This window comes from Thalia democratica, chromosome 4 (assembly GCF_965202585.1).
Source record: "Thalia democratica chromosome 4, ktThaDemo2.hap1.1, whole genome shotgun sequence".
In the NCBI taxonomy this organism is placed as follows: Eukaryota; Metazoa; Chordata; class Thaliacea; order Salpida; family Salpidae; genus Thalia; species Thalia democratica.
The window spans coordinates 51,123,661-51,149,019 of NC_139168.1; the positions used below are offsets into that span (position 1 = coordinate 51,123,661).

The following is a 25,359-nucleotide window of genomic DNA, read 5'->3' on the forward strand; positions in this document are numbered from 1 at the left end:
ATACTAAGAGTTTAGGTAAAACTTAAATGGGTCATATATTTGAAGAATAATAATAAGTTGGAAAAGAATTAAATAACGTTAGAAAACTTGATTATATAAATCTGTTGAAAATAAAAATTATTTAAAAAATAATTTACTTTTGCTGTAAAACCATGTAAAAAGAGAACCAAAAGCGTGCATATTTGGAACTTTTCTGAAAAATTTATTAAAGCATATGTTATAAAAAAAAATTTTTTGAAATAAAAAATTTATAACGTCTTAAAACTCAACTTAATAGGTATGTTAATAATAAAAATATTTGAAGAAAAAATTTACTTTTGGAGAAAAACAATGTTATTCAAAAAATTCTAAAAAATATTAAAATTTTAAAGGGGCCCCACTACAAAACTAAAACCCCAATTAGATGAAAATTATTTTGAAAAGCTAAGCAAAAGAACGTTCTTTCGAATAAAAAAAAAAGTTCCAAGTTGGCATTTAAGAAATTAAAAATAGTTGGTTTTAAAGTTTGGTTAAAAAATGAAATTACAAAAATAGCCATTCAAGCCAAGTTCACGCTTGTAATTAAAATTGTCTTAGTGTTATAATAAAATAAAAAGGCAAAACATAAACTACTATCAACTCAATAACTTGTAAAATGTAATTCTAATATGAATTTATGGATAGAAACTTATATCTTAAAGCTAAGTTTTAATCTTGTGAATATCTCAAATAAACAAACAGTAAAATACATGAATAAACTGCTAAGAGTTTTAATCTAAAAAGTATTTGGTATAAAGCTTCTAAATTAGAAATTAAAACAGTTAAACCAACTAAGCTCTGAAAAACATAGCTGATGTAAACAAATTCAAACAAACAGCTAATTTGTTGAATTAAATTAAACTGTAATTTTTTTATGAATTTTTAAAATTATCACGATTATAATCTACTCAAAACAAAAAATAAAGATTCTTAAAATTATTTTAGAGATTCAACTGAAGGTTTTAAGTATTTGTTTTTTTCAAATACTGACTGATTTTGTTTTAAATAACTAAATTTATATTTAAAAATAAATTCACACCTTAATAGATTTACTCAGGAAAAATTAAAATTATTCTCAATTTTTCTTTTTTAACTCAGTAGTTTTTAAGCATTTAAAATTCTAAAATTTTCAAAGAAAACTGAATAAAAATTAATATTTTGCAGTTTTTTTCAAAAAAAGAATTGATTTAGCTTAATGCGCACGAACCCGGTACATCAGGCAATATTGCCCATTTAGGGGCGGTTTTAGAAATTTGGGGACGTTACTATGGCGGCGAAAAATTAAATGGGTCATAAAGTAGTAAAAGAGAGATATCTAAAAAATAGCACTTATTTGTTAATTTTTTGCCGAGCGGGCGTCATTAAAACGAGTTTGGGAAACCATTAACTACTCAATAATGCTTAGTAAATTTTTTCAATAACAATTTAACTACATATAATTTTATTTTTATTAATTTTTGTATTACAATTTTTTTCTAATCACGTGGCCAACAAGACTTGCTTTACTCTACCCGCGAAAGACTCTTTCTAGTAAGTCTGACCCGTCAATTTAAAAAGTTTCCAATTTCTACATAAGATCTATATAATTATTTTACCAAATGTATTATAAATTACCATCACAACAGCAAAAAATTATTAAAAAGCATATTAAAAAAAAAATTGGGATTTTTTGGCAAAGTATAAAAACTGAAGTTTCTTTTTTCTTTACAAACTATAATATTGATTATTTTTCAAATTGGTTAATATCTGATAGAAAATTGAAACAAAAATATATTTCAACTACAAAAATATTTAAAAAAATTTTGCAACTTAAAAAAGATATCAAATATGTTTATCATGATAGTAATCGTAAAATTTTAAAAATAGTTTAAAGCTACAGACACTTGAACCAAAGTGATGTAAATTAGTGTAAAACTTCAATAACTTTCAGAGCTTTTAAGGTTGATAAGCTGGCGGTCCAGCCGCTTGAACTATTATGTTGCAGTTATCATCATTCTCTTCATCTGATATGAGAGCAAGTTGCTCATTTTGTTCTTCCCATGCAGTGGGATAATGTCGCATTAAGTTTGATGCTACAGCAAGAACAGATAAGCAACCACCTGTTTGAGAGCGTTAAAAAATATAATACTATCTGAACTTAAAAAAAAATAATAAAACAAAAGAAATATTTTATTATAAAATCAAAAATAAGTACAAACTAAATTTATAAACAAATGGGTTATTAATATAAAAATAAACTAACACAATGTGTGTACAAGTGAGACAGTAGTAAAAGGCACAATATTAAAAAATAAAAAGAGTAATAAAAGCATTTTACAAGTACAGTAAGGTGCGATCAGTACTCCACAAAATTTAAAATTTTGTAGTAGAGCTTAGTCTATTTTTTTTGAGCGTGGGAAATCATATAAAAAAGGAACACAAAACAATTATGCTTCCTAAGTGTTAGCAAAATAGAGATAACGGCATTTGAAAATTTCGTTTTACCTTTTTTTTTTCGCAGGGAGGCTTTTTATTTCTTTGTTATCTATAATTTTGCGATTAAAACAACTTTTATAATATATTATTGCATATGTACAAAAGTAATTTTAAACATTTATTCAGAGTTTTGTATCTTTTAAAAAATATGTTCACAATAAAATATTTGTTGAGATTATTTTTTAAACAGCAGTACAACAAATCACAATAGTGTGTTTTTTGAACATTTGTGCTTTAAATTTTCAATTAATAACAAAATAAAAAACCATTCACTTGTCAAAAACAATTAAATCATACATATTGCAAAGATAAATATATTGTATTAATATACCAGTTAAAACATTATCAATACTATAACAAAAGTATTAAACCTGCAGTTGCAAGATAAACTCCTAATCCATAGGTAACTTTCAAGTTAGATGCTATATGTAGAGTCGGAATGTTCTTCCTTCCATGATTCTTTATATGCTCAAATATATCTTGGGAAACCCAATAAATAAATCCCATCGCAGTTGCTACTAACAAAACTGTAACAGTGAAAATTATTTGTCATATTTGATTTAGCTTACAGGTTATTTTAGTTTGTAGTAAGTACAAATAAATAAACTTAATTATATTACATGTTCTTTTTTTCTGGCATTGTACTTTGGTATATCAGTTGTTTCGATTTTAAAAATATTAGCTAAGTAATTCAGTAAAAAAAATCACTTTATAAAAATTTGGTATATAAGCAAACAACTAAATTTAAAATCACTACTTTGTATTTGTTACTAAAAAACTTATTAAATCTTGTTAGATATTTCTACAAACTGCTTTTAAAACATAAAAAAAATACTAATTAATCAAAACTTATGTGTGCATAAATTTTCTGTACACACTGCTGTAAACTGCACAGGTAGAGAATTCGAAAAAAACATTGATAAAGAAAAATTATTGTATACAACATTTTACTGAGTATTTACTTTTGGATAACAAAGATTTATATTTAGCAATATTCAAAAAAACATAAAGAAATTTGTTTAGTAATGGCTTTCAAAGAGTTCGTAGTTCTTGTTTAAAACTGATTTGAAAAAACTAATGTAGTAACAGTTTCCTCTCTTAAAAGCAACAAACAATTAGTGTACGTAACTAAAAAACAATACATATGTAGTAGTAACTTTAGATAACAGAATCAAACAATTTATTAGAGTAAAAATTTAAATTACTTTAGAGCATCAATACTAAAATTTTATCAAAAAATAAACACAGCATTTGTTTTTTTTAACCAATCAATTTTCAGTTTTTAAATTGAAAATAGTGTACTCGATATATAACTAACAACACTTATACTTTCAAAATCATGAACTTAGTAATATATTATAAAAGTTTATAGTTCAAATTAAAAAAGTTGATGCATTCTGAAAACCATTGAAATAAATAAATAAAAACTATAGTATATTGTCAGTTCATTGTAAATTGAATTTTTTTTTTAATATATAAAAGTGTTTCTAAATTTAGCAACTGAGTCCTTAACAAAAGTAGTAAGAAAAAAAATACTTCATGGTCAATAATTTTGTAATAATCTGGAATACAAGCAGTAAACTGCTGTAAACTAAAACAGGTACGAAAACTTAAAAAAAAGTAACATAAAAATACCTGTTAAAATGTACCCAAAAGAGTACCTTTTTACAATTTTCCAAAAAGGAAACTTTTTAGGAGCAATGATATCAAGACAAAATGCAGATGTGCTAATAAGTATAGTAAGAATCATAATTGATGATAACACTTGTGTTGACATTTCAACATTTGAATCTATACACTCTTCATATGATGTTTTTTCTATAAGTTATATGTTAACAAATGAACTTTAAATTAATCTATACATTATGTAATTTATCTTAAATTAACTAATTAAAGTTATAAATAAATTTTTGAAAAATACAATATTCTTTTGATTATCCATCGCCTGATAAAACCTTAAACCAAAATATAAAATAAAACAAGAAAACTTGAACTTTAAAAAACTTAATAAACATATATTCTAATAACATCTAAACTAGTAGTAAGAAATAGAACTAAGGTATGAAGAGTGAGTTACTTTTTGGAAAACATAATTATTTTTTTTACTTAAACTTTCACTCTTTTTTGGATTAGCCATCTGATTCATTTTAAAGTTTAAATGCTTATGAAAAGTTTGTTGGCCTCTGGTAGAAAAACACCCTGTAAACTTACACAATTAAAATACAAATTTACTATCATCAGGAACATTATTTTCTAAGCTTTAAAACCATCCTCATCTAGCAAGGAATCAGTAAAACGTGATTCACAATGTATTTTAGCTTTACTGGTATTTAACTTACTTAAGTTTTTTAAGATACAAACCACATATTACATTTTGATTTAAATAAAAACAAAAATGAATTATTGGTAGACACACTAAATTATAAGCACTATCTTATGTTTAACTCAAAAAACTATTAATGAAAAATATTAAAAACTGTTTTCTAACTTTACTCTTGCAATTCTTAAAAAGTTGTAAATTACAATACTTCATAAATCATTTTTAATTACTTAAAAAGTAGTAGCAAATAAAATAGAATTATTTTTGTTACCAAAAGATAATTATTTCTTTTAACCAATCAGAATTAAATTAAATAACAAATTACTTATGTTTTTATAGTACATAACTGTCTTGACAGCCTGGGTCACTCAATTAAAAAGCCGTTTTTAATGATTTTACTTGATAATATTTAGTAAATAAATAAAAGTACTTGTAATAAAAAAAGTCTTTTGTTAAAAATTTAAAGACAGTTGAATAAAATTCTTAAAAGTATAACAATTTGTCCTCTATTATAATATTATATGTTTGATTGCTTGAAATAAAACTATAAAATTATACTTTATTTAAAAAAATCTTTGACAGTTTTAAATCATTTTGTTACAATTTCATTTGGTCATCTTTTCAGGGTAAGTTTTTTAGAATATTCTTCCAGGCTTTCTAGATTTCTTCCAGATTTTTATTAGTAAACTTTATTTGGTCTATCTTTAGTTTAAAATTAAGTTTAGGGTGAAAAAAACCGCCTTTAAAAGTATAACAATATTGAAAAGATACTGTAAAGCTACTTTAAATGTGTTTTTTGATAAAAAAAAATATATGATGACAAAAACTTTTATCTATATAATAGAATTTTTTTGTCAAATTGAAATTTTATTACTTACCATGTGAAAATTGTTTAAAATTCAAAGTTTTTTCAAAACTTCTCAAAATCTAGGTTTTTTGAGATTTTTTTACCTTAATTGTCACATTCCAGGTTTAGTAGCCACCCTGTTTTTTATTGATTTTAACCATAATTATATATATCTTGAGTTTAATCAATAAATTATAAACTTTTAAATCAGAGGTGGTCCACGGGTCATATTCAATATTTTGTTTCAAGTAACTTAATAAAATTTCAAGAAAATATTTTTTAACTTTAATGTTATCTTAAAAGATATTTAATGGCATAGTTTTTTTTTTCCCCAAAAAAAGTTAAAACTATGTTTTTTAAAGAACATTGAAATTGTTCTTTTTGTGACCTGCTGACCCCTGTATTAGACACAGAATGTTTCAAATGGCACAAATTTTTTGTATAACCAAAAGAAAAATTTATGTGATATGTTAGCAGAATTTAGTAATTATTTTCACTTTTAGTAAATATTTTAGTTTTTCTTGATATATTTTTTTTAGCTTTAATAAACATAAAACTTTTAAATTTTTGGTTTAAAGTCTTCAACATCTTTTAAATACTTGGAAAATATTAAAAATTACACAACAAAAAATGATTATAGAGTTTCCTAGGTTGCATGAGCCTACGTCTTACTAGATGCAATTCTGGTCCACTGTGCATTCAACACACATCACAGATTGAGAACATTTCAAATTTACTCAATTTACTGACTAAATATAATTTTTTTGAGTAAATAAACTCTTCCTTTTTCATACTTTTAATATTTTCTTCAACACTAGACCACAACCTAGGATCCAAATACCTGAAGAAGTTTTGTCAAAGCCTTGTTTTAAGTCTTTCAACTAGAAAATTGTTGTTTTTTAGTTTTTCTTTTAGATAGTAGATGGAGTAATTGATTTTGCTGCATGTATCTCGTTCTGACATTGTGTGTATGAATCATACTAGCTGGAGTCAAGTAAATTTGGTCAACCTAGAATCCCTTCATAATATTCAGCATAGACTTACAAATCAAAAATCTTAATAAACTTTTCGAATGCAAGTTTTCACAAACTAGAAACTTGTTGAGTCAACGCAGGCACCACAATGAATTAAGTGTTTTTTAAGATTTTATCATTTTCATTAGGAGAATTTTGTGGTAAACGTAAAATTGCAAAAAAAATATACAATGAAATCAATGGAAACTAAAGAAAATGGAAACATTTTTATTAAACTATTCTGGTTACATGACAATTCAAATTCAGACAACTCAAATTCTGACAATTCAAATTCTTAAAAAACTATTTAAAAGACTATATCTCAATAAGTGATATAACTTTTTTTTATATAAAAAATACATATGTGTTTCTTATTAATATCTTCAAGCCACGCCACTTTTTTCTATTTTGTAAAATTTAAAATTTAAAAAAAGTTTCAAGATATTTTAAAATTACTAAAAATAACAACTTTTTTACTTTATTTAAGCCATATCTTAAAAAACATTAAATGTTTTGCAAAAAAAAAAATTACTAGTTGATATTAATATAAGCTACATAAGATGTTATGTTTAAAGGCGTTAAATCCTGGAGATTTTGATAAGCTAAGCTTATCGAAATATATACAACAGATGTTCTTGTGCTAAAACTTTATTTCAACTAACGGCGTTTCACTGCTCTCAAATAAATTTAAGAACAGATCTACGGAGTCTATAAAATATTAACACACATTAGAAAAAAAAGCAGAAAAAGCATGTATAATTATGTATAGTGTTTATGTAGGTAGTAACTACAAATGAACTCTATGGTTTAAAAACAAAGTTTGGGATAAAAAAATAAAATTATAAAATTGTCTACAAAAGATACAAATTTAATAAAAGTATGCACTAACCTCACATTTCTGCACAACTCAATTTAATTTTCATTTTAAAAACTTGCCTATTCTTAAAGCTTTTTGAGGTTAGTGCCTACTTTTATTAAATTTGTATTTTTTGTAGACAGTTTTATAATTTTATGTTTTTATCCCAAAATTTGTTTTTAAACCATAAAGTTCATTTATAGTTACGACCTACATAAACACTATACATAATTATACATGTTTTTTCTGCTTTTTTTTAATTTGTGTTAATATTTTATAGACTTTGTAGATCTGTTCTTAAATTTATTTGAGAGCAGTGAAACACCGTTAGTTGAAATAAAGTTTTAACACAAGAACATCTGTGGTATAAGCTACATTTTTTTTTTTAAACAAATACACATTACTTTTTTAATTGTGGCCGTTCCAATGTTTTTTTAAGAATTTGAATTGTCCGAATTTGAATTGTCCAAGTCTAAATAGTCGTGGAGAATTTTGTGGTAAAATTGCAAAAAAAATTACAATGAAATCAATGAACACCTAAGAAAATGGGAACATTTTCATTAAACTATTCTATTTGCTGAACAAATATTTATTAAGGGACAAATGTTCTATTTTATTTTATAATTGAAAAATAAACTAAAGATCACAAAAACATGTAAACACTTACCTGCTTTATCTTTACATTTAGAGCTATTTGTCTGTGATTCGAAATAGTCCACTGGCATTGCATGCATAAAGGGAATAAGTCCAACATATGTGAAACAGCAAGTTATACTTTCAATATTGAACCAGACTGGCTCTACTAGACTGCAACATAAACAGGTAATTGTCAGTGCACCTAATAGTGCTGAAATAAAATGTTTTTCTTTAAATCTTTGTATTGTCGGATTACTGTATACATTTCTAGAACAATTCAATCTATTTGTTATATTCAGGAATTCAAACATTTTACTCTCTTTAATATTATAGTAACAGCTTAAAGCAGAAAGAAGTTTTGAATAATGAAATAAGCTGTATTTTAGCAGGAACTTACAGACTGTTTTTAAATAAAAAGATGTTTTTATTTATCTAATTTAAGTAGGTGTCAAACATGCACGAAGGGTAACTTTTGCACGAATGGACATTTTTGAACAAATTGACAATTTTTTTTTTACTTTAATTGTTACCCCTAACATTACCCACGAGCGTTAACTTAGCTCGATTAGCATTTTTTTGCAATTTATAAAAAATGTCCAAACTTTAGATCCAATAATTTTCCTTATCTTTAAAGCTAACTAACACTTTTTTAAGAGAACGCTCCTTTGCCTTTAAATTCAAAAAAATCCATTAGTTTGAGGTTTGAGTTTTTGATTTGGGCCCCTTAGAAAATAATTTTTAATGGATATTTTTACTCCAACCGATGTTTTAGCCGAAAAATATTTTTTTTTTAATATTCTTACTTTGTTGTGTAAATTTTTTTTTTTCAAATTTATAACTTTTTAATAATATATACAATTATGACAGATTGCAAATTTCAAAGACCCTTAATTTTCCAACAGCCACTGTAGCAAAAAAAATATTTTAACTTTTGTTAATACACTTAGTTATAACTATTTTTATGTAAGCCGTGACCCATGCACGTTTTACTCAAACTATCGTTATTTTAACATGAAATCCCTCATATTTCTATTAATTAAATTATCTAACTTTTTATTTTCTTATACTTCTTTTTTGCAGGGAGTGCACAGGAAACGGGAAATAAGTCAAAACACGCCCCGTATATCTTATTTATTATATCTCATAAAAAAAAACTTTTTTTACTAAATCAATAAATTTGTTTTTTACATTATATTTAAAGTATTTTTCTTAAACTCTTCAACTCGTACATCCTAACGGTAAATTGTGTCATTATAAATCTGATCACAATAATAAAAATAAAAGAAAAAATATGCCGAAATTAACAAATCTTGTTGTATTAAAAAAATCTTGAATGAGTTTAAACACACATCGTTAAAAAACAAAAAGTATATGGACTATGGATATGCCTTACAACAAAAATAAAATTTTGTTTTAAAATTTTCTATTTGTATGTCATATTACTATTGAGTAGATAAGAGAAACAAAAACTACTACTTACTTTCAAAACTTTTGTAGAAATAACCGAAAAGACGATATTTGTTATAAAAAACATCATAAATCTTTTATATATTTCAAAATTCTAAACTTTAATTATTGATTTTTTAACTTGTCGGAATTTGAGTTGTCTAAATTTTAATTATCGAAATTTGAATTTTTGTAACTTGGATTGTCAGAGTTTAAATCGTCAGAATTTGAGTTGTTCAAATTTTTATTGTCGTAGTTTGAGTTGTCGGAATTTGAGTTGCCGTATTTGAATACTAGTCGGAATCTGATTTCGCGAAATTTGTATTGACCTAACTTTAATAGTCATGTAACCTGTTAAACAGTAAAATTTCTAATCAGAAATGTTTTTTATCTTAAAGTTTATCAAATTATTTATTAAATTATTTTTATTTCTATTAGTTTTGTATGAGAAAAAAAATAAGGTACAAAAATATTTTTTTGTAAATTTAGATTTTACTTTAAACATGTTTCAACTTAAAAAAAAAAAACTTTTACACTAAAAAAAGCTGTAACATTTAAAAAATGCTTTAAATAAATAGATTATCAATAAAATAAAAACATTGTTTTATTTAAAACTATTAGTTTATATAAATGTTGATAAATATTTTAATAATCTTTTATGTCTATAAAAGTTGCATAGCAGTTTGCTGATTTAATTGATAAGACAACATTTAAAGGTCTTGTAAAGTTAACTTATTTATCGGATCAAAGTACTAAAACTAGGTTCATTAAATTTTGTAGTATAATGAATAAATCAAGTTGCTTGTATAAAATTTAATTTAACGAATGTTTCAATAGAAAAAATTAATTAACTAATTTTAGTAATCAGTTCAAACTCTTAAAAAAATCATTTTTAAAAAGACAATTTGTAGCAGAACTTAGCTTAGAAATAATTTTTTTTATAAAAGTATATATTATTATTTAGTTTCAAGATCAATTTACAAATTAATTTTTTTTTATAAAACTTGAAACTTCTTTGAAAACAATGAAAATACTTTAAAATTCTATATAGGTTAACACAAAGTCATCAATACAATAGTAAAATATTTTTTGAAAAAGATTTAATAAAGTTAATAAGTCTATTGTTATGTTTAATAATTAGTTAAGTAATATTAAAATATCTTGTGTACATCAAAAAATTCTTTTGTAAACATATTTTTGTAGAAAAAACTAAATATTTGGAATCTAATTTATTAAAGTTAAATACTATCTCAAACTAAAATTACTTTAAAATTATATTTATTAGCTAAGCATCTTTGTATGTATAAACTTTAAGCTTTAATTTAATTAAACGTACATTGTACGGTTTACAGTTATTTTTAAACTTTTAAGCATGTTGAAAAAAGTTTAAAATCAATGTAAGAACGATTTTTTTGTAAATACCTTCAGCACATTTATAAGCTACAATAATACCACATTTAAACCAGTGGTCGGCTCTCGGCAGCCTGTTATAAATGGCAAGTCAATATTCTATAAAAAACTCTTGCTGGCAGCATTGTAAGGAAAAGTCTTTGCAGGCTGCAGTTTCATATATACCTTATCTATTTAATATTAAAAAAGACTGAATTAAAGCAAAATTGTGATAAATTAAAAATGAATTGAGCTTTAGTAAATAGTAATAAATTAACAGCCTAATTGTAAGTTTTTACAACATAAACTTTGTTTATTTAAAAATAAAAGTATGTTTGCAACTGAAAAGCACTTCGTGGACCGCGTATTGTGGCTTTAAGGGCTGCAGTTTGTTTACCCCTGATTCAAGTTTTTGACAATTTGAATAGATGTTTTTGTTTTAAGGATAACAGGGTTGTCGATTTTTAAAGAAAAAAAAAATTCTGAGTCTTTAAGAATTAAATTAAGTCAGTCTAATTCTAAGCTTAATAATAATATATTTTTCTTTATTTCAATATAGATGGCAATTATAATTTAACATAGGTATCTAGTTCAATTTATTAGAAAACAACAAAGTTTACATGATATTTTCTTACACGAAAATAACTATATGGTATATGCCTGCAAAACTAGTATAACATGCATTTGTAAAAGCAGAATAATAGTAAAAATTATTGGAAGTTTTTTAAAAATTGTTAAAAAAATTCGGTTACGTAAACATTATTATAAATTCATTATTAAACTATTTTTCATATTTGTTTTAGCCATTTTTTTAATTGTATAAACTAAAGTAATTAACAAGTATTGTTCATACTATTTCGATTATCAGGCTCTCGGTCTCGGTAGAATGAGTAAGCTAAAGTTTAGCAGTGTTAAAATCAAATAACTTTGTATTTTGAACACGTATTCTCAACAAATACCTTTCCAAATAAAATAATTAAACTTACAATTCTTATTTAATTAACACAATAAACTTTTTAATTAAATCGTTTAGCTTTGTAAAAGTCAAATCTTATATTTAGATTACACAAAAACATTAGTAATATTTTCGACCTAAAAGTCCAACTATTTTTTACTAGCTTATTTTATATAAAGCAAACACGTTTTCAAAGAAATTAAGCTTAAAATCCTTAAATAATTGAAATAAAAACTAAATTAAACGATTTTTTCTTGCTATTTATATACGACAATTTCAAATTATATTAAGCAAAAAAAAAATCAACACAAAGTCCTTAAAAACAGAATAATTTCATACGTGTTCACTTTTTATAAAATTTTGTTTAAAATTCGTTTAACTGTATTTAATTAGGTACATGGAAATGTGATAAATTCATATGAAAATTAATCGTTTAATTGTTTTTTGCCTTAATTGCAAGTATTGTAAGCGCCATTAAACTTTTTAAAAAGTGTCTGTTTATTTGAAATGTCAAGAAAAAAACAGTTTGACTTTCTAGTCAGTTTTTTCAATGTTTTTGTTTTATTATAGTTTATTGAACGACAAAAAAAAACTCAAAATATTTGGTCTTAGGACCTGGTGGACAAAAAAAACCTTTTGGTTATCGAATACTACGGAAAACGGATACCTTTTAATGTCTTGTCTAGGACATAAATGTTTTTTTAAGTAGAAAACGTGAAATATACAAAGCAAGACAAACCGCTTAAAGTATTCTTTGTATAAGATAAATAAGATGGTAAGTTACGTTTAATTTTTTTGAAACGTGCTTGTTGCAAATAAATTTTAAAAATACAAGAAAATCTGATTTTGCTTATCTGCAAAACATCAATTTCCCAATTAATTGTAATAAACCTAATAGTTTTAAAACTTTTATTTATTATAGCAATACTAGTCACAGAAAATATAAAGTATAATTAAGTAAAACTAAGCTACTCATTATTTCATAGTTAAAATGAAACTGTCCTTCAAAAGTATTTTTTTGCTTTTCATTTTTATTATTATTTTAAATAACTGAAAAAAAAAACATTTAAGTAACGTTCGTTGAAATGACACTATTACCAACAGTTGAAGAAACATATAATTTTGCAGCTGAAATGACATTCAGTAATATATTTACATTAGCAGGACAAAGCCCTGTTAAGTTAATATTTTTTTGTAAATAAAGTTAAAAATTATTAAAAATGAACCTGAAAAAGTCCTGTATACTTAAGTAGAGTGATGAAACTTATTTATCATAAACTTATAAAAGTTAAACTTAAATTGCTTTTATTTTAAAACATAAAGCACACTTGAGAATTTAGAAAGCTTATGATATCTAACCTCATTTTACTGATATACATGAATGTACTTGGTTTACCACTGTTTTTAGCTATTTGCATTGTCTTATAAAAATAGTATAAGCTAAATAAAAATTTAATGAAAAACTTTAAAAGCAAACTTTTAAAATAAAAGTAATCCAAAAATATATAACAAAGAAAGTACAATTATAATATCAACTAATAAACTGCTATTAATAAATTACTGAAGATGAACAGTAGCTTAAATCAGTGGTTTTCTAACTCTTAGAAATGTATGCTCAATTAATAGGCAAAGGAAAGTCCTGTGCACATCAAATAATTAAGTAAATACAGGGTGGCCACTTAACCTGGAATCCTGGAAAAACCCAGAACTTGACAATTTAGGCTAAAACAACCTGGAAAAACCTGGATTAAAGAAACTTTGAAAAAAAAGCTGGAATTTTAAACAATTTTTCCATTTTAAATTGTAAAACTTTGATTTTACACAAAAAATCTATCATATGGATAGGAATTTTTAATAATCATAATTTTTTTTTTATTAATTTTTTTTTTTTTATCATGAAAATTTTTTATTAAAAAATATATTTTAAGTAGCTTAACAGTATCTTTTCAATGTTCTTATACTATTAACACAGTTTTTACCTCATACTTAAGTTTTAACTAAAAGTAGACCCGAAAACGTCTTTTAAAAACCTGAAAGAAATTCAGAAAATCTGAAAGAATATTCACAAAAACAAGTACTTCTGTAAAGTGCCACCCTGTAAATACTTATTTTATACAAGTATACTTTGTAATAGTTACCTTACTAACTAAGTTTAATTTAAGAAAAATCTACAAAAAATGATTAAAACAAGAAAATAAATTTTTAACCTGACATAAAATCTATCTTATAGATAGAAATATTTTGATATCATAAATTTCTTTTATTTAAAAACATATTTAAAGTAGCTTAACAATATCTTTATAATGTTTTTATACTATTTTAGACAAATTTTTACGTTAAACTTAATTTTATACTCTAAATAGACCCAAAAAGTTGTACTTTCAAAAACCTGGAAGAAACTCAGAAAAACTGGAAGATTTTCTCAAAAACATTTGGCAACCCTGTTAAAATAGATAAAAATTATGTGTTTAATTAGTACGTGCTATTTAGCACATAATTTTTATTTAGATTTTTGTTTTCAATCCTGATTTTTTTGATACTTTAATTGACATTTCCCTGATCAATTCAGTGCTGCTCAAACCCAGTCAATACTAACACACTTTGGTTTTTCCACACACTCATGTTGATCAGGATTTAAATGAGGCTGAATTTGACTAACTCAGGTTAGTTAAAACACAAGTTAAAAACACAGGTTGAGTTAGTTTTGGAGAACTTGAGGTTAGAAGTTTTCCTAAATTTCAGGCTAGTTTATAAAAATTTTTCTTAAAAGTTGTGTTAATATTTTTGTTATTTGAAACAAAATTTTAATTAGAAAATTAGATTTAATTACATTTGGGCTGGATCTTGAACTAAAAAAAAAGGTCCTATCTGGTTCTGGATAGATCTGAAATTAGACCAGTAAAAAAAATAAACTTTGTGGAGAATTGTTTTTATTAATTTTTTAAATGCATATTATAAAATACTGTATTGTTGTTTAATTATAAATCAATTTCTGCAAATGCTTTGAGAAACACTGGCTTAAAATACAAATCACAAATTGATTAAAAAAATTAAATTGCTGATTTTTGCATTTATAAAGCAGATTACAGCACCTTAAAGTGGATAAATATAACACTTTTATATCTTGACTTGACATTTTCTAACACAGGACTCTTTTTAAAATTTAATAATAGTATTATTTATTCAATAAGCTTTGATTAATACCAAAATATTAATATATTTCAACATTGGTTTTTGGTGGGTAAGTAAAGTTTTATTTTTCTATTTTACTATCTTTAGTTATCATGAAATATACTAAACTAACCGAAGGTTATTATTCATTTTATTTTCTAGACTTATTAAACATGGATGAATTAATTCCAATAATAAATAAACTTCAAGATGTTTTCAATGTAATTGGACATGAAAGTATTTTTCTACCAGAAATAGTAGTTGTTGGAGTTCAGGTTTTTATATTTTATAACCCCATTGTGTCAAAACGAATACAATTAGCTCTAATTGTATACTGTTTTAAATTTCCTAATTAAAAATTGAAACTTGATGTATGTTTCCTTGATGTATGTATCCTAGTATTTAATTATAGTTTAGGATTGTCTGCTCATTTTATAATTTACTTTTTATGAATATAAAAATTAATATTGTTTGTTAATCTAGTTATTTAGTTCTTTTCAAATATAAGTAAATAGTTCTCAGTTTCTAAAATCTTTGCATGGTAAACTCCAAATAAAAATTGTACACAGGAGAAATTAAAATACATATTCTTTTACCATTAAGTCTATCTAACAATGGTTTAATGGTTTTTATTTTGTAAATAGTAAACTAAAATTAATTAGAAATTGTTAGCAAATAGCTTTTGAAATAAATTAAGATATATTACACTTATTTTAGAAATATTCTTACTAATTTTTTAAATTTATGTGCACAGTAATATAGTTTGTTTGCTGCACAGATGCACACTTTGAGAAACACAAATATTACACATTGAAATATTTAACACCTTATTTTTAAGTAAAATGTACAATAGGGTGAATCTGTTGCCCCTCAAAAATGACAATTTTGGAATTTTGCTTAGTAAATTTTTTTTTAAGTTGGGAAATCACATGAATAGAAAGCACAAAAAAATTAGCTTCCTATCTTTAAGTTTGCTAGAGCAAATTACTTGTGAAAATTTAGCTTTATACCGGTATATTTATGAAGGGGAAAAAGGACTATTTCACTATAAATATATTTTCTCCTACGTTTTTTAAGATAATTACCTGAAACGGCTAGGAAATGTTCCCTGCCATATTTGGAAAGGTCTGTCTTAACAAAGTTTAAAAAAATTAAGAAATAAAAATTTTATGCAAAAATTACAAAACAAAATCAGTTATTTTTTAGACTTTTTTAATAATTTTTTTACTGTTTTTAAAATTTTGTTATGATCAACTATTTACTTCACAAAAATGAAATTTCATATATCTTGTAGGAGAAATTTTTATTTTTATTTTTCATAAAGTTTTTATTTTTTATATTTTTTAAACTTTGTTAAGACAGACCTTCCAAATATGGCAAGGAAAATTTCCTATCCATTTCAAGTAATTATCTCAAAAAACGTAAGAGAAAATATATTTTTAGTGAAATAGTCTTTTTCCCCTTTATAAATATACTGGTATAAAGCTAAATTTTCAAAAGTAATTTGCTCTAGCAAACTTAAAGCTAAGAAGCTAATTTTTTGTGTGCTTTCTATTCATGTGATTTCTCAACGTCAAAAAATTTTACTTAGCAAAATTCAAAAGTTGGGGCAACAGATTCACCCTAATGTACAAACTTTGTTTTCATTGTATATGTGTTTTTAAACTTTTTATTACATTTATTTATTTTTGTCATGTGTTTCTTTTATAAACTATTGAATAGTTATATTAAGAATATAAGTTATTTTTTTGTTTATTTTTTCTAATAAAAGACAATACCATTAGTAAAATAGTTTATGTAAGTTTTATACTGTGTACAACTACTTACTTAATTAAGTTTTTATGTTTCAATTCCGTTTTTCTTTATCAGAGTTTTTCAAATGCAAAATAATTTTAACTAAAAATACACGTTTGTAGTTAAGGCCGTAGGGGGGGGGGTCCGACTTTTTTTTTTACAAAAAATAACTTTGGCTTTTATATGAAAGCTTTAAATACTAACTACAAGCCTGTTTTTATAGAATTCAAAAATATATTTTAACTTTTGAGATATTTTATTTTTTGTAAAAAGTTTCCGATACAAACGTATGGATGCAAATTTTTTGGGGTCAATTTTCTCGGAAATTTAAAAATTCACTAAAAACCTATCTCCTCCTTCATTTTTTGACCTAGAGACTTCAAATCTTCAGGAAATGTTCCTTTTAATATTTTGAAGAATCTGAATGTTGGAATTTTTGAAATTTTGAAAAATAAAAATTTTATCCACAAAAAACTAAAAAAAAGGTAGTTTTTTGACAATATTTTTTTTTTACTCAAAATTTAAAAAAATCCTACAATAGATCTCTTTAAAGTTTAATGATACACATTCTGTAAAAATTTGAGAAAGATTACTCAAAAAATAAAGGAGGAGATAGATTTTTAGTGAAATAGTCTTTTTTTGCATTTTTAGTTTTTGCCTTCCATAAGGAACCTATTGAACGCCCTTTCTTTGATCGCTTATATCTCAAAAGTTACTTTGAGTTTTTTTAAGCGGTTATAAGTGTCTGATAGCTCAGATTAAATTCTACAAAATAAGATCAAGTAGTAAAAAACAAAGTGGACCTCCCCCCCTATGGCCTTAATTTATATAAGGATACAATAGCTCTGTGACATTTATACAGATATTATGCAAAATTATTTTTATTTTTATCTACTTAAAAAAAATGTATTCACTGCTTGGATACCTAACTATTTCAAAAATACTTTATCTTAAGTAGTTGTGATTAAAATTACCAAGGCACTAATATAAAAACTTACATTGTCTCTTCTATGGAAGCCTAAAGTACAAACTGTAAATCATGTTTTGTATAAATTAAAAAGATAACTTAGTTTTAAGATATAGTAAATTAAAAAAAAAAACAAAAGTTTAGTACACTAAAATATAAAATAAAAATTTTTGAATGTCTTATTTTTTTCAAGAATCAAAGTTAATAAAAATGTTTTAAATTTTAAAATTTTTAATTCCAGATACTTAGCTATATGCTTTTGGAAATTTTGGAAAAAAACTTTTAGAAATATTCATTTAATATTTTGTTAGTTTTAAAAAGTTAAAATTTAAATAAATTAATTAAAATAAAGTATTTTATAAAACTTATGGCTAATTATCATAATCAAATGGCTAATTTGATGAACTTACTTAAACTAAAAACTTTCTTGTGGCTGAATGGATTATTTCAATATTGATGATAGTTTAACTCTAAAAATTTAGATATGTTTATGTAAAATATGAAAAAAAAAGTATTTTTAGGAAGTAATTTTTTTCATAATTTTTAATTTTGATTTAATTTGTTTGTACCTTGTTTGAGAAACCTATTGAACTCAATAAGTATAATTTCTTGTGTCTCAAAAGTTACTTAAAGTTAAGCAGAAAATATTTATAAATCTTACAAAAAAATTATGATCAAGTTTAAAAAACTAGCTCAACCCTCTGTTGTCCTCAATAAATAATTACAACATATCAATGCTTGTCAGTTTTAAAACAAAAGAAAAACCTTTTACTACTTTACTTTTTGAAGTTTAGTCTTTTTTTTCAATGAGAAAGTTTTAAATAAGTAATTTTGATAGCTGAAATTTGTTTGTTAAACATTTTATTAAACATTATTTTACTCAGCTTTGTAAGTAAATTATTGGTTAATTATAAAAACAGTTTTAAAAATAAAAATTTATATTAAAAATTTTGCTACTGATATTTTCATAGTTAGTTGAATTTAGAAGTAGCTTATTATTTTCTGCAAATTGTACTAACTGATAATCTAGGCTTAAGTTGTTACATATAATCTACCTCATTTTAGAAAATAAATTCTATATTACACTTTTTTAAAATAAAAATCTACCACATCCATATTTATAATTTTGATTTGACTGCATCTGAATGTCTGAAAGTCAGTATAAGCTATAAAAATAATCTTGTATAAATAAATAATAATAAATATATAAAATATTATAAAAAAATATATACTAAAACCTTAAACTATTACTTCAATTAGATTATTAAAATCAAAAGTATTTACGAAGATTTAATGTTAAATAACTTGTAGCTTTTATCAAAAGCAAGGACAAATTTATGATTGTAGTTATAAAATCCATTCTTTGTGAAACAAGTCAATTTTTTACAAAAAAAAACTATGCTATCAATTGTTTTTTACCTTTTAAAAAATTTGAAATAACTTTTGAGATACAAGCAATTAAAGATAGAGATTTTGATAGCCTCTTTATGGGAGAGGCGCAAATTAAAAAGGCAATAATGGACTGTCTCCCCAGAAATCTTTCTCTTCTTTCAGTTTTTGAGCAATTGTTTTTTGACTTTTTAAGTCTAATCATTAATAAGTTTCAAACAACATGTAGGAAACATATTTTTAAGTTTTTTCTGTTTTTTCATAAAAACAAACACATTTTTTTCTTTTAATTTTTAACATAAATAATTTATATATATATTTTTTTAACCAAATTGGGTTATTTTATTGGTTTTTATGTTTTATGTCTTAACTACGTGGTCTCCAGTAACTTACTGACTGCTATACTTACGAGAAGTAAATAATATACTAACAGTATAAGTTACAAAACTATTTCCTAAGTTATGAATAAAACACACTTTGAATAAATGCAATTTACTTTATTTTCAATAATAATTCTTAGTTCTGAAGAAAAAAACTATTAAATCACGACACAAATAAAATCTATAAAAAGTATCAACAATCGTAAAGTTACATAAATACTAACATCAACTCCGCTATGTAGACGTTTTCTTGATTCTCAATAATTGAAGTAAAACGTTACTTGATCGTACCGCGTAATAATTTTTCAACTCACTTTAACGCGTATTTGAAAGACAAAACGCCGATATATACGCGTCGGAATGAAATTAACTCCTTGAAATAATAAAAATGTTTGTTTTTTTATAAAAATATGTTTGTTTTTTTAATACTAGAAGCACGTCACAAATATCTGCGCAAAACACTCCACAACATTCGCTTTAAAATACGAAAATGAGATGTTAATATCATTACATTTTTAAAAATTTACTTCCTACAGGTTGTTTGTGATATTAAGGCCATAGGGGGGGGGGGGTAAACCATGTTTTTTTGTAAGTTGATCTTATTTTATAGAGTTTTTTCTAAGCTTCAAGATGCTTTTTATTGTTTTAAAAAATTCAAACTATTTTTTGAGTTATTACCAGTCAAAGTTGGGCCGCATAATAGGTTCCCTATGGTAAGGGAAAACTAAAACAGCGAAAAAAGACTATTTCATTTAAAATCAATCTCCTCCTACAATTTTCAAGCTATCTTCTTCAAACTTTCACAGTCTAATCTTTATACAATAAAAAAAAACGTTACTTTAGAATTAAAAATAATTTTTTATAAAAATATTTTTTTTTTGAAAAAAAAAAACACTTTTTTTTTTTTATTTTTGTGATGAAATTTTAATTTTTTACATTATCAAAGTTCTAAAGTAACGTTTTTTCCTTTTATTATAAGGAACGTATCCTGAAAATTTGAAGAAGATTGCTTGAAAAATGAAGGAGGAGATAGATTTTTAGTGAATTTTAAAATTTCAGAGAAAATTGACCCCAAAAATTTTGCGGTCCATACGTTTATATTGGAAAATTTTTATTAAAAATTAAATATCTCAAAAGTTAAATGATGTTTTTGAATTTTATAAAAACTGGCTTGTAGTTTGTACTTAAAGCTTTCATATAAAAGCCAAAGTTAATTTTTGTAAAAAAAAAATGTTGGACCCCCCTATGGCCTTAAATGAACATTTCCTAAAAGGTTGAAGTAAATTGATTTAAATGGAAGGAGATAGATTTTTAATTAACTTTCAAAATTCAAAGAAAATATTCCTTGGAATTTTTTGTTTTTTACAGTTGTGTTGGTTTGTTTACATAACTGATTATATTACAAAAGTTATGTGAGATTTTTTTTGTTTTATAAAAAGTATCTTTTAGTATATACTCTCAACTTTTAAATTGGAGCCCATGTTAATTTGAAAAAAAAAAGCGTTGGTACCCTAGGGCCTTAATTTGAAATATTAATAGAAAAAATTTGTTTATGAAAAACGTATTATTTTGTGTAATGAATTGTGTGAAAAAAATTTATGTTAAGGTAGTTTTTATTTTTAGAGTAGTGGAAAGAGCTCAGTTTTGGAAAACATTGTAGGGAGAGATTTTCTTCCTAGAGGTACTGGAATAGTTACAAGACGTCCTTTAGTATTGCAACTAATCCATACACATGGGAATGTTAATAATACAGAAGAAATTACTGAAGGAGAATACAAAGGTTAGTCTTATGAAATATACAATTTATAATAAAGTAATTAATGTTATTTACACGTTGTTGTATATTATATTTAAAAATTGTACTTGCTTACTATTTAAAAACAATTCAAATTCAAATTCTGAATAAAAAATGTTTGTGGGGCCACATCTCAAAAAGTTATATATATTTAAATATAAATAAAGCTCTTGAAGGTCAAAATAATAAGGTTATGATGGAAAAAAAATCTGAATTTTTTTTTATAAATACATAAATAATAATTACTAAAAATTACCATATTTTACTAGTTTAAAAAATAATTTTAGCCATATCTAAATGAAAGATTTAGTTTTTGTGAAAATAAAAAAGCTACTGTAGGTCTAGTTATTAAGGTTTATATATTAAGAAGTATATTTTATATTAATTATTGAAAGAAATAATTAACAACAACTAAGATTTATTAAAATTTGAATTGTCAGAATTTAAATAGTCAGAGACCAATTAAAAAAAAATACTTACATTAAACTGTGTATATAAATGAATTTTTTTCTGATCATGTTTTAGGTTGTAAATAATCAAGAGCATTTCTTTCTAAATCACATGGCCATTCAATCTTTCTTTGTTTTTTAATTTTTGTAGTTCTGTAGACTGCTGACAGTAGGGGTTGGAAAACTGCGGACACTAGGCATAATATGGCCTGTGATGTGCTTTTTAGTTAAAAAATACTAATGCAGAAAAGCAATGTAAAGCTTGCTTTGGTAAAAGTTTACAATTGTGCTTTTACTCTGTAGTTCTGCTTTGTGGCCTTTTTAAACAACTTTATTTAAACAAGTGATCTTATATCAATTTTTAATTTTAAGTAATTTTTTAAATACTTAAACAAGTGAAGGATTTTTTACTTTTAATGTAACAAGCTGAAAAGTTTACTGTAAGTCTGGCCCTAACCTTATAAATGCTCCCAACCCCTGACTTTCTTGTCAATCCTCCTTAAAAACTTTAAATTATCATAATTTTTGTCCCGGAATTGGCTGTTTGACTATATCTATCATAATGTTGTTTATTTTTAGTTTGTGTAATTGCTGAGTTAGTTAAACTAAATAAAATAGTTTTTACATATATTAGTATTGTTCATATATTATATATACTATTTAATTAATTTAATTATGAGTATCAAAGCCATTATAAAATTAAGAATACTGATATATCTGTATTACAAGTAAGCATATATTCAGTATTTTTGCATTAATTTTTTAATTAACAGTTAAATGTTACAAAAAAGTGTATTATTAAATAAATAGTGTAAGATAATTTAGTTAAACTATACAAGTATAAGGTATAATTTTGTATTAATTTAAAATAAATATAATGAGCACAGATGCAAAAACTATAAGACGAAGTTTTCATAAAATTCTTTATTCTTCATCACTTCTTCGAAATCGAATGATTAATTCTTCTTCATATACTGATTTATATTCTTTCACTATACCTAATAAATCTTTCAATCCTTACTATACTCCATCTAATAATTCTTTTTTCCAGTCTAATGTTTCTGTATTAGACTCTCAACTAGCAGGCAAGTTATTTTCTTTACTGATTCTTCGCTTCAAGTTTTTGCTATCTTTTTGTTTTTTAATTGTTAAATGCGTTAATATAAACAAATTGATATTTTCAATAGATTAATAAATAAAAGTTTTTTTTTCTATTTATGCATATATATAATATTTGAAGTTGTAGTTGATATATTCACTTTCACAACCATGTTAAATTTTATACAGTTGAACAACTGTTTCATTTACCTACTCATTACATAAGTGTTTGACCAAGTTACTATAACAAAAATTTATCTTGCATTCAAGTGTTAAAATTGACGATTTTGCCTTGCATTTCTTTGCTATTTCATATATTGTACACATTTTTTAGACATAAATTTTTCTATGGTTGCTTAAAATTTTTAATTACATTTTGTTGTATACGTAGGAAAAAACTGCATTGATAATTAATGATAATTAATAATAAAAATACCAATTAAAAATTTGGCTATTAGGTTAAAATTTTAAATAGTTTGTATAATAAGATTTAAACAGAAAAAAGTTGAGAATATTTTATTATGTTTCAGACGATAATATACTATCAGATGTAAGTGATGACAGCGCAATGAGTCATTTGTCATCCTCATCATGCAAGCCTAATGTTAATGAGTACGGAAAGTTCCTGCACACTAAAGATAAAATATTTACAAATTTTGAAGATATTAAACAAGAAATAAGTAGAGAAACTGACAGGTTGAGTGGTACAAACAAAGGGATATGCAACGATGCTATTCACCTCAAAATTTTTAGCCCTAACACTCTGAATCTTACCTTGGTTGACTTACCTGGGTTAATAAAGGTAAGTTTTACATAAAGTAAGGTAATATTAAGATATTAAGTATCTATGTAAAAATAGTTTAACATTTTGAAATTTATATATGCTATAAGTAATATGTAAAGTTGATTTAATGCTAGTTTTTTTTCCCTCAACAGAAAAGAAGATTTTAAAATATTGTATGTTTAAAACAAAACGTACTATGAATTGAAAAAGTTTATTTGGTGTTATCAAATTTTTATTAATATTTGAACTTAAAAATTTTGCTTTGTATGTAAAATTACAATTTAAATGATTAATTTTATTGTTTTTCATTATTGATAAACTATATAAGCAGGCTTTTTAGTAAAAAGGTGTTTTAATTAACGTCGTTTTACTTTATCTGCCAAGTTAATAGACAAATAACTAACATTCTTATTTTTTACGTCTTACTTACTAACATTAATCCTGTATAATATAACAAAAATAATAAATAAACTGTTTTAAATGTTTGTACCAATTCAAGTTGTTGCTATATTAGTACAAAATACTTAAATTTAATATGTTTTTATTAAATTATATATATATCTTTATGATGCTAATGGTTAATGGTCATTCATTATACCGTTTTATAGTTATTCGGCTAAAATTCAGCTGTAGATAATGCCATCATCTTATCGCTTTTGATTTTTTTAATGAGTTTCTAATTTTAGTGTTTTTAACAGCTAAGTTAATATCTTTAAAGTTGTTTTTAGGTTAAAGATAGCTCTTTTTTGGTACATTACTGTAATACCTAACATTTTTTGTCAGAAACAAAAAATATTTAGCTGATTTTGTCCTTATTAATAAAAAAACAAAAAAATATTTTTATCAAAAATATTTTAAAGATTGTCATAGTTTTATTACCTGTTAAGTATAAAGTATGATTTTTTATAATGTCGATAATAAAGTGTTTTTTATACCACTTTTTATGTAGAACGTATTCAATAAAAAAATAATTTTAATTTTCAGATTCCGGTTGGAGACCAACCTGATGATATAGAAGCTCAAGTAAGACAAATGATACTCAAGTATATTTCAAATCCGAACGCCATTATACTAGCTGTGACTCCTGCTAATGTTGATTTTACTACATCTGAGGCTCTTATGGTAAGCTTCTTAGAACTTTTTTATTTTATAGCTACTTTTACCTGTAAAATAAATAAAACAATTAGAAATTACGCAAATTAATACTAATTAGGGTTGTAACAATTCGTGATTCTCAATTCTGTGATTGAATAATTATAATACATAAAGCAACAAACTAAATGGTTAGAAGTTGATTTAGGACCTGATGGTAAATTAAACGATTAACGATGAATAATTACTTTACTTACTTAATAATTACTATTTTACAATATCAAGTACCTTACAACCGAGTCTAAATCTGTATACGTACTAGAAGTTTCTAGTTAAAATATACTTAAAAAGTCTGAACATAAATAATAATTTAATTTATTTTTTTAGTACTAGGTTAAATATATATCTTCATGAATTTCAAAAAGGTTTAAAATGTAATAATACGCTACCAATAGGTGATAAATAACGCATTTGTTCTGTTTTTT

At 24.1% G+C, this 25,359-nt stretch overlaps 2 protein-coding genes across 6 annotated transcripts in view; one reads left to right on the top strand and one right to left on the bottom strand.

Annotated features, from left to right (window-relative positions):
• Positions 1–1,062: 1,062 nt before the first annotated feature.
• Positions 1,063–8,499, bottom strand: LOC145834096 (transmembrane protein 127-like). 2 transcript variants are annotated; one of them, XM_082941441.1, is made up of 4 exons: positions 8,197–8,499; positions 4,129–4,311; positions 2,865–3,020; positions 1,241–2,117 (listed from the first exon to the last, which is right to left on the bottom strand). In XM_082941441.1, the coding sequence occupies exons 1-4, from the start codon at positions 8,474–8,476 to the stop codon at positions 1,954–1,956; spliced, it is 783 nt and encodes a 260-aa protein (XP_082797567.1). In that variant the 5' UTR covers positions 8,477–8,499; the 3' UTR covers positions 1,241–1,953. The 2 variants fall into 2 exon arrangements, with proteins under 2 accessions (XP_082797568.1, XP_082797567.1); XM_082941442.1 differs by lacking the exon at positions 4,129–4,311 and having other exon boundaries at positions 1,063–2,117.
• Positions 8,500–15,292: 6,793 nt separating this feature from the next.
• Positions 15,293–25,359, top strand: part of LOC145833845 (dynamin-1-like protein) — a 38,848-nt gene continuing 28,781 nt past the window's right edge. For 2 of the 4 annotated variants that reach the window (XM_082941050.1, XM_082941051.1), the window contains exons 1-5: positions 15,293–15,401; positions 21,280–21,436; positions 22,788–22,985; positions 23,529–23,800; positions 24,767–24,904. In XM_082941050.1, the coding sequence (XP_082797176.1) occupies positions 15,300–15,401; positions 21,280–21,436; positions 22,788–22,985; positions 23,529–23,800; positions 24,767–24,904 (867 nt within the window). In that variant the 5' untranslated portion in view covers positions 15,293–15,299. The remainder of the gene's footprint in view (positions 15,402–21,279; positions 21,437–22,787; positions 22,986–23,528; positions 23,801–24,766; positions 24,905–25,359) is intronic. The other 2 variants (XM_082941052.1, XM_082941053.1) reach the window with 1 other exon arrangement.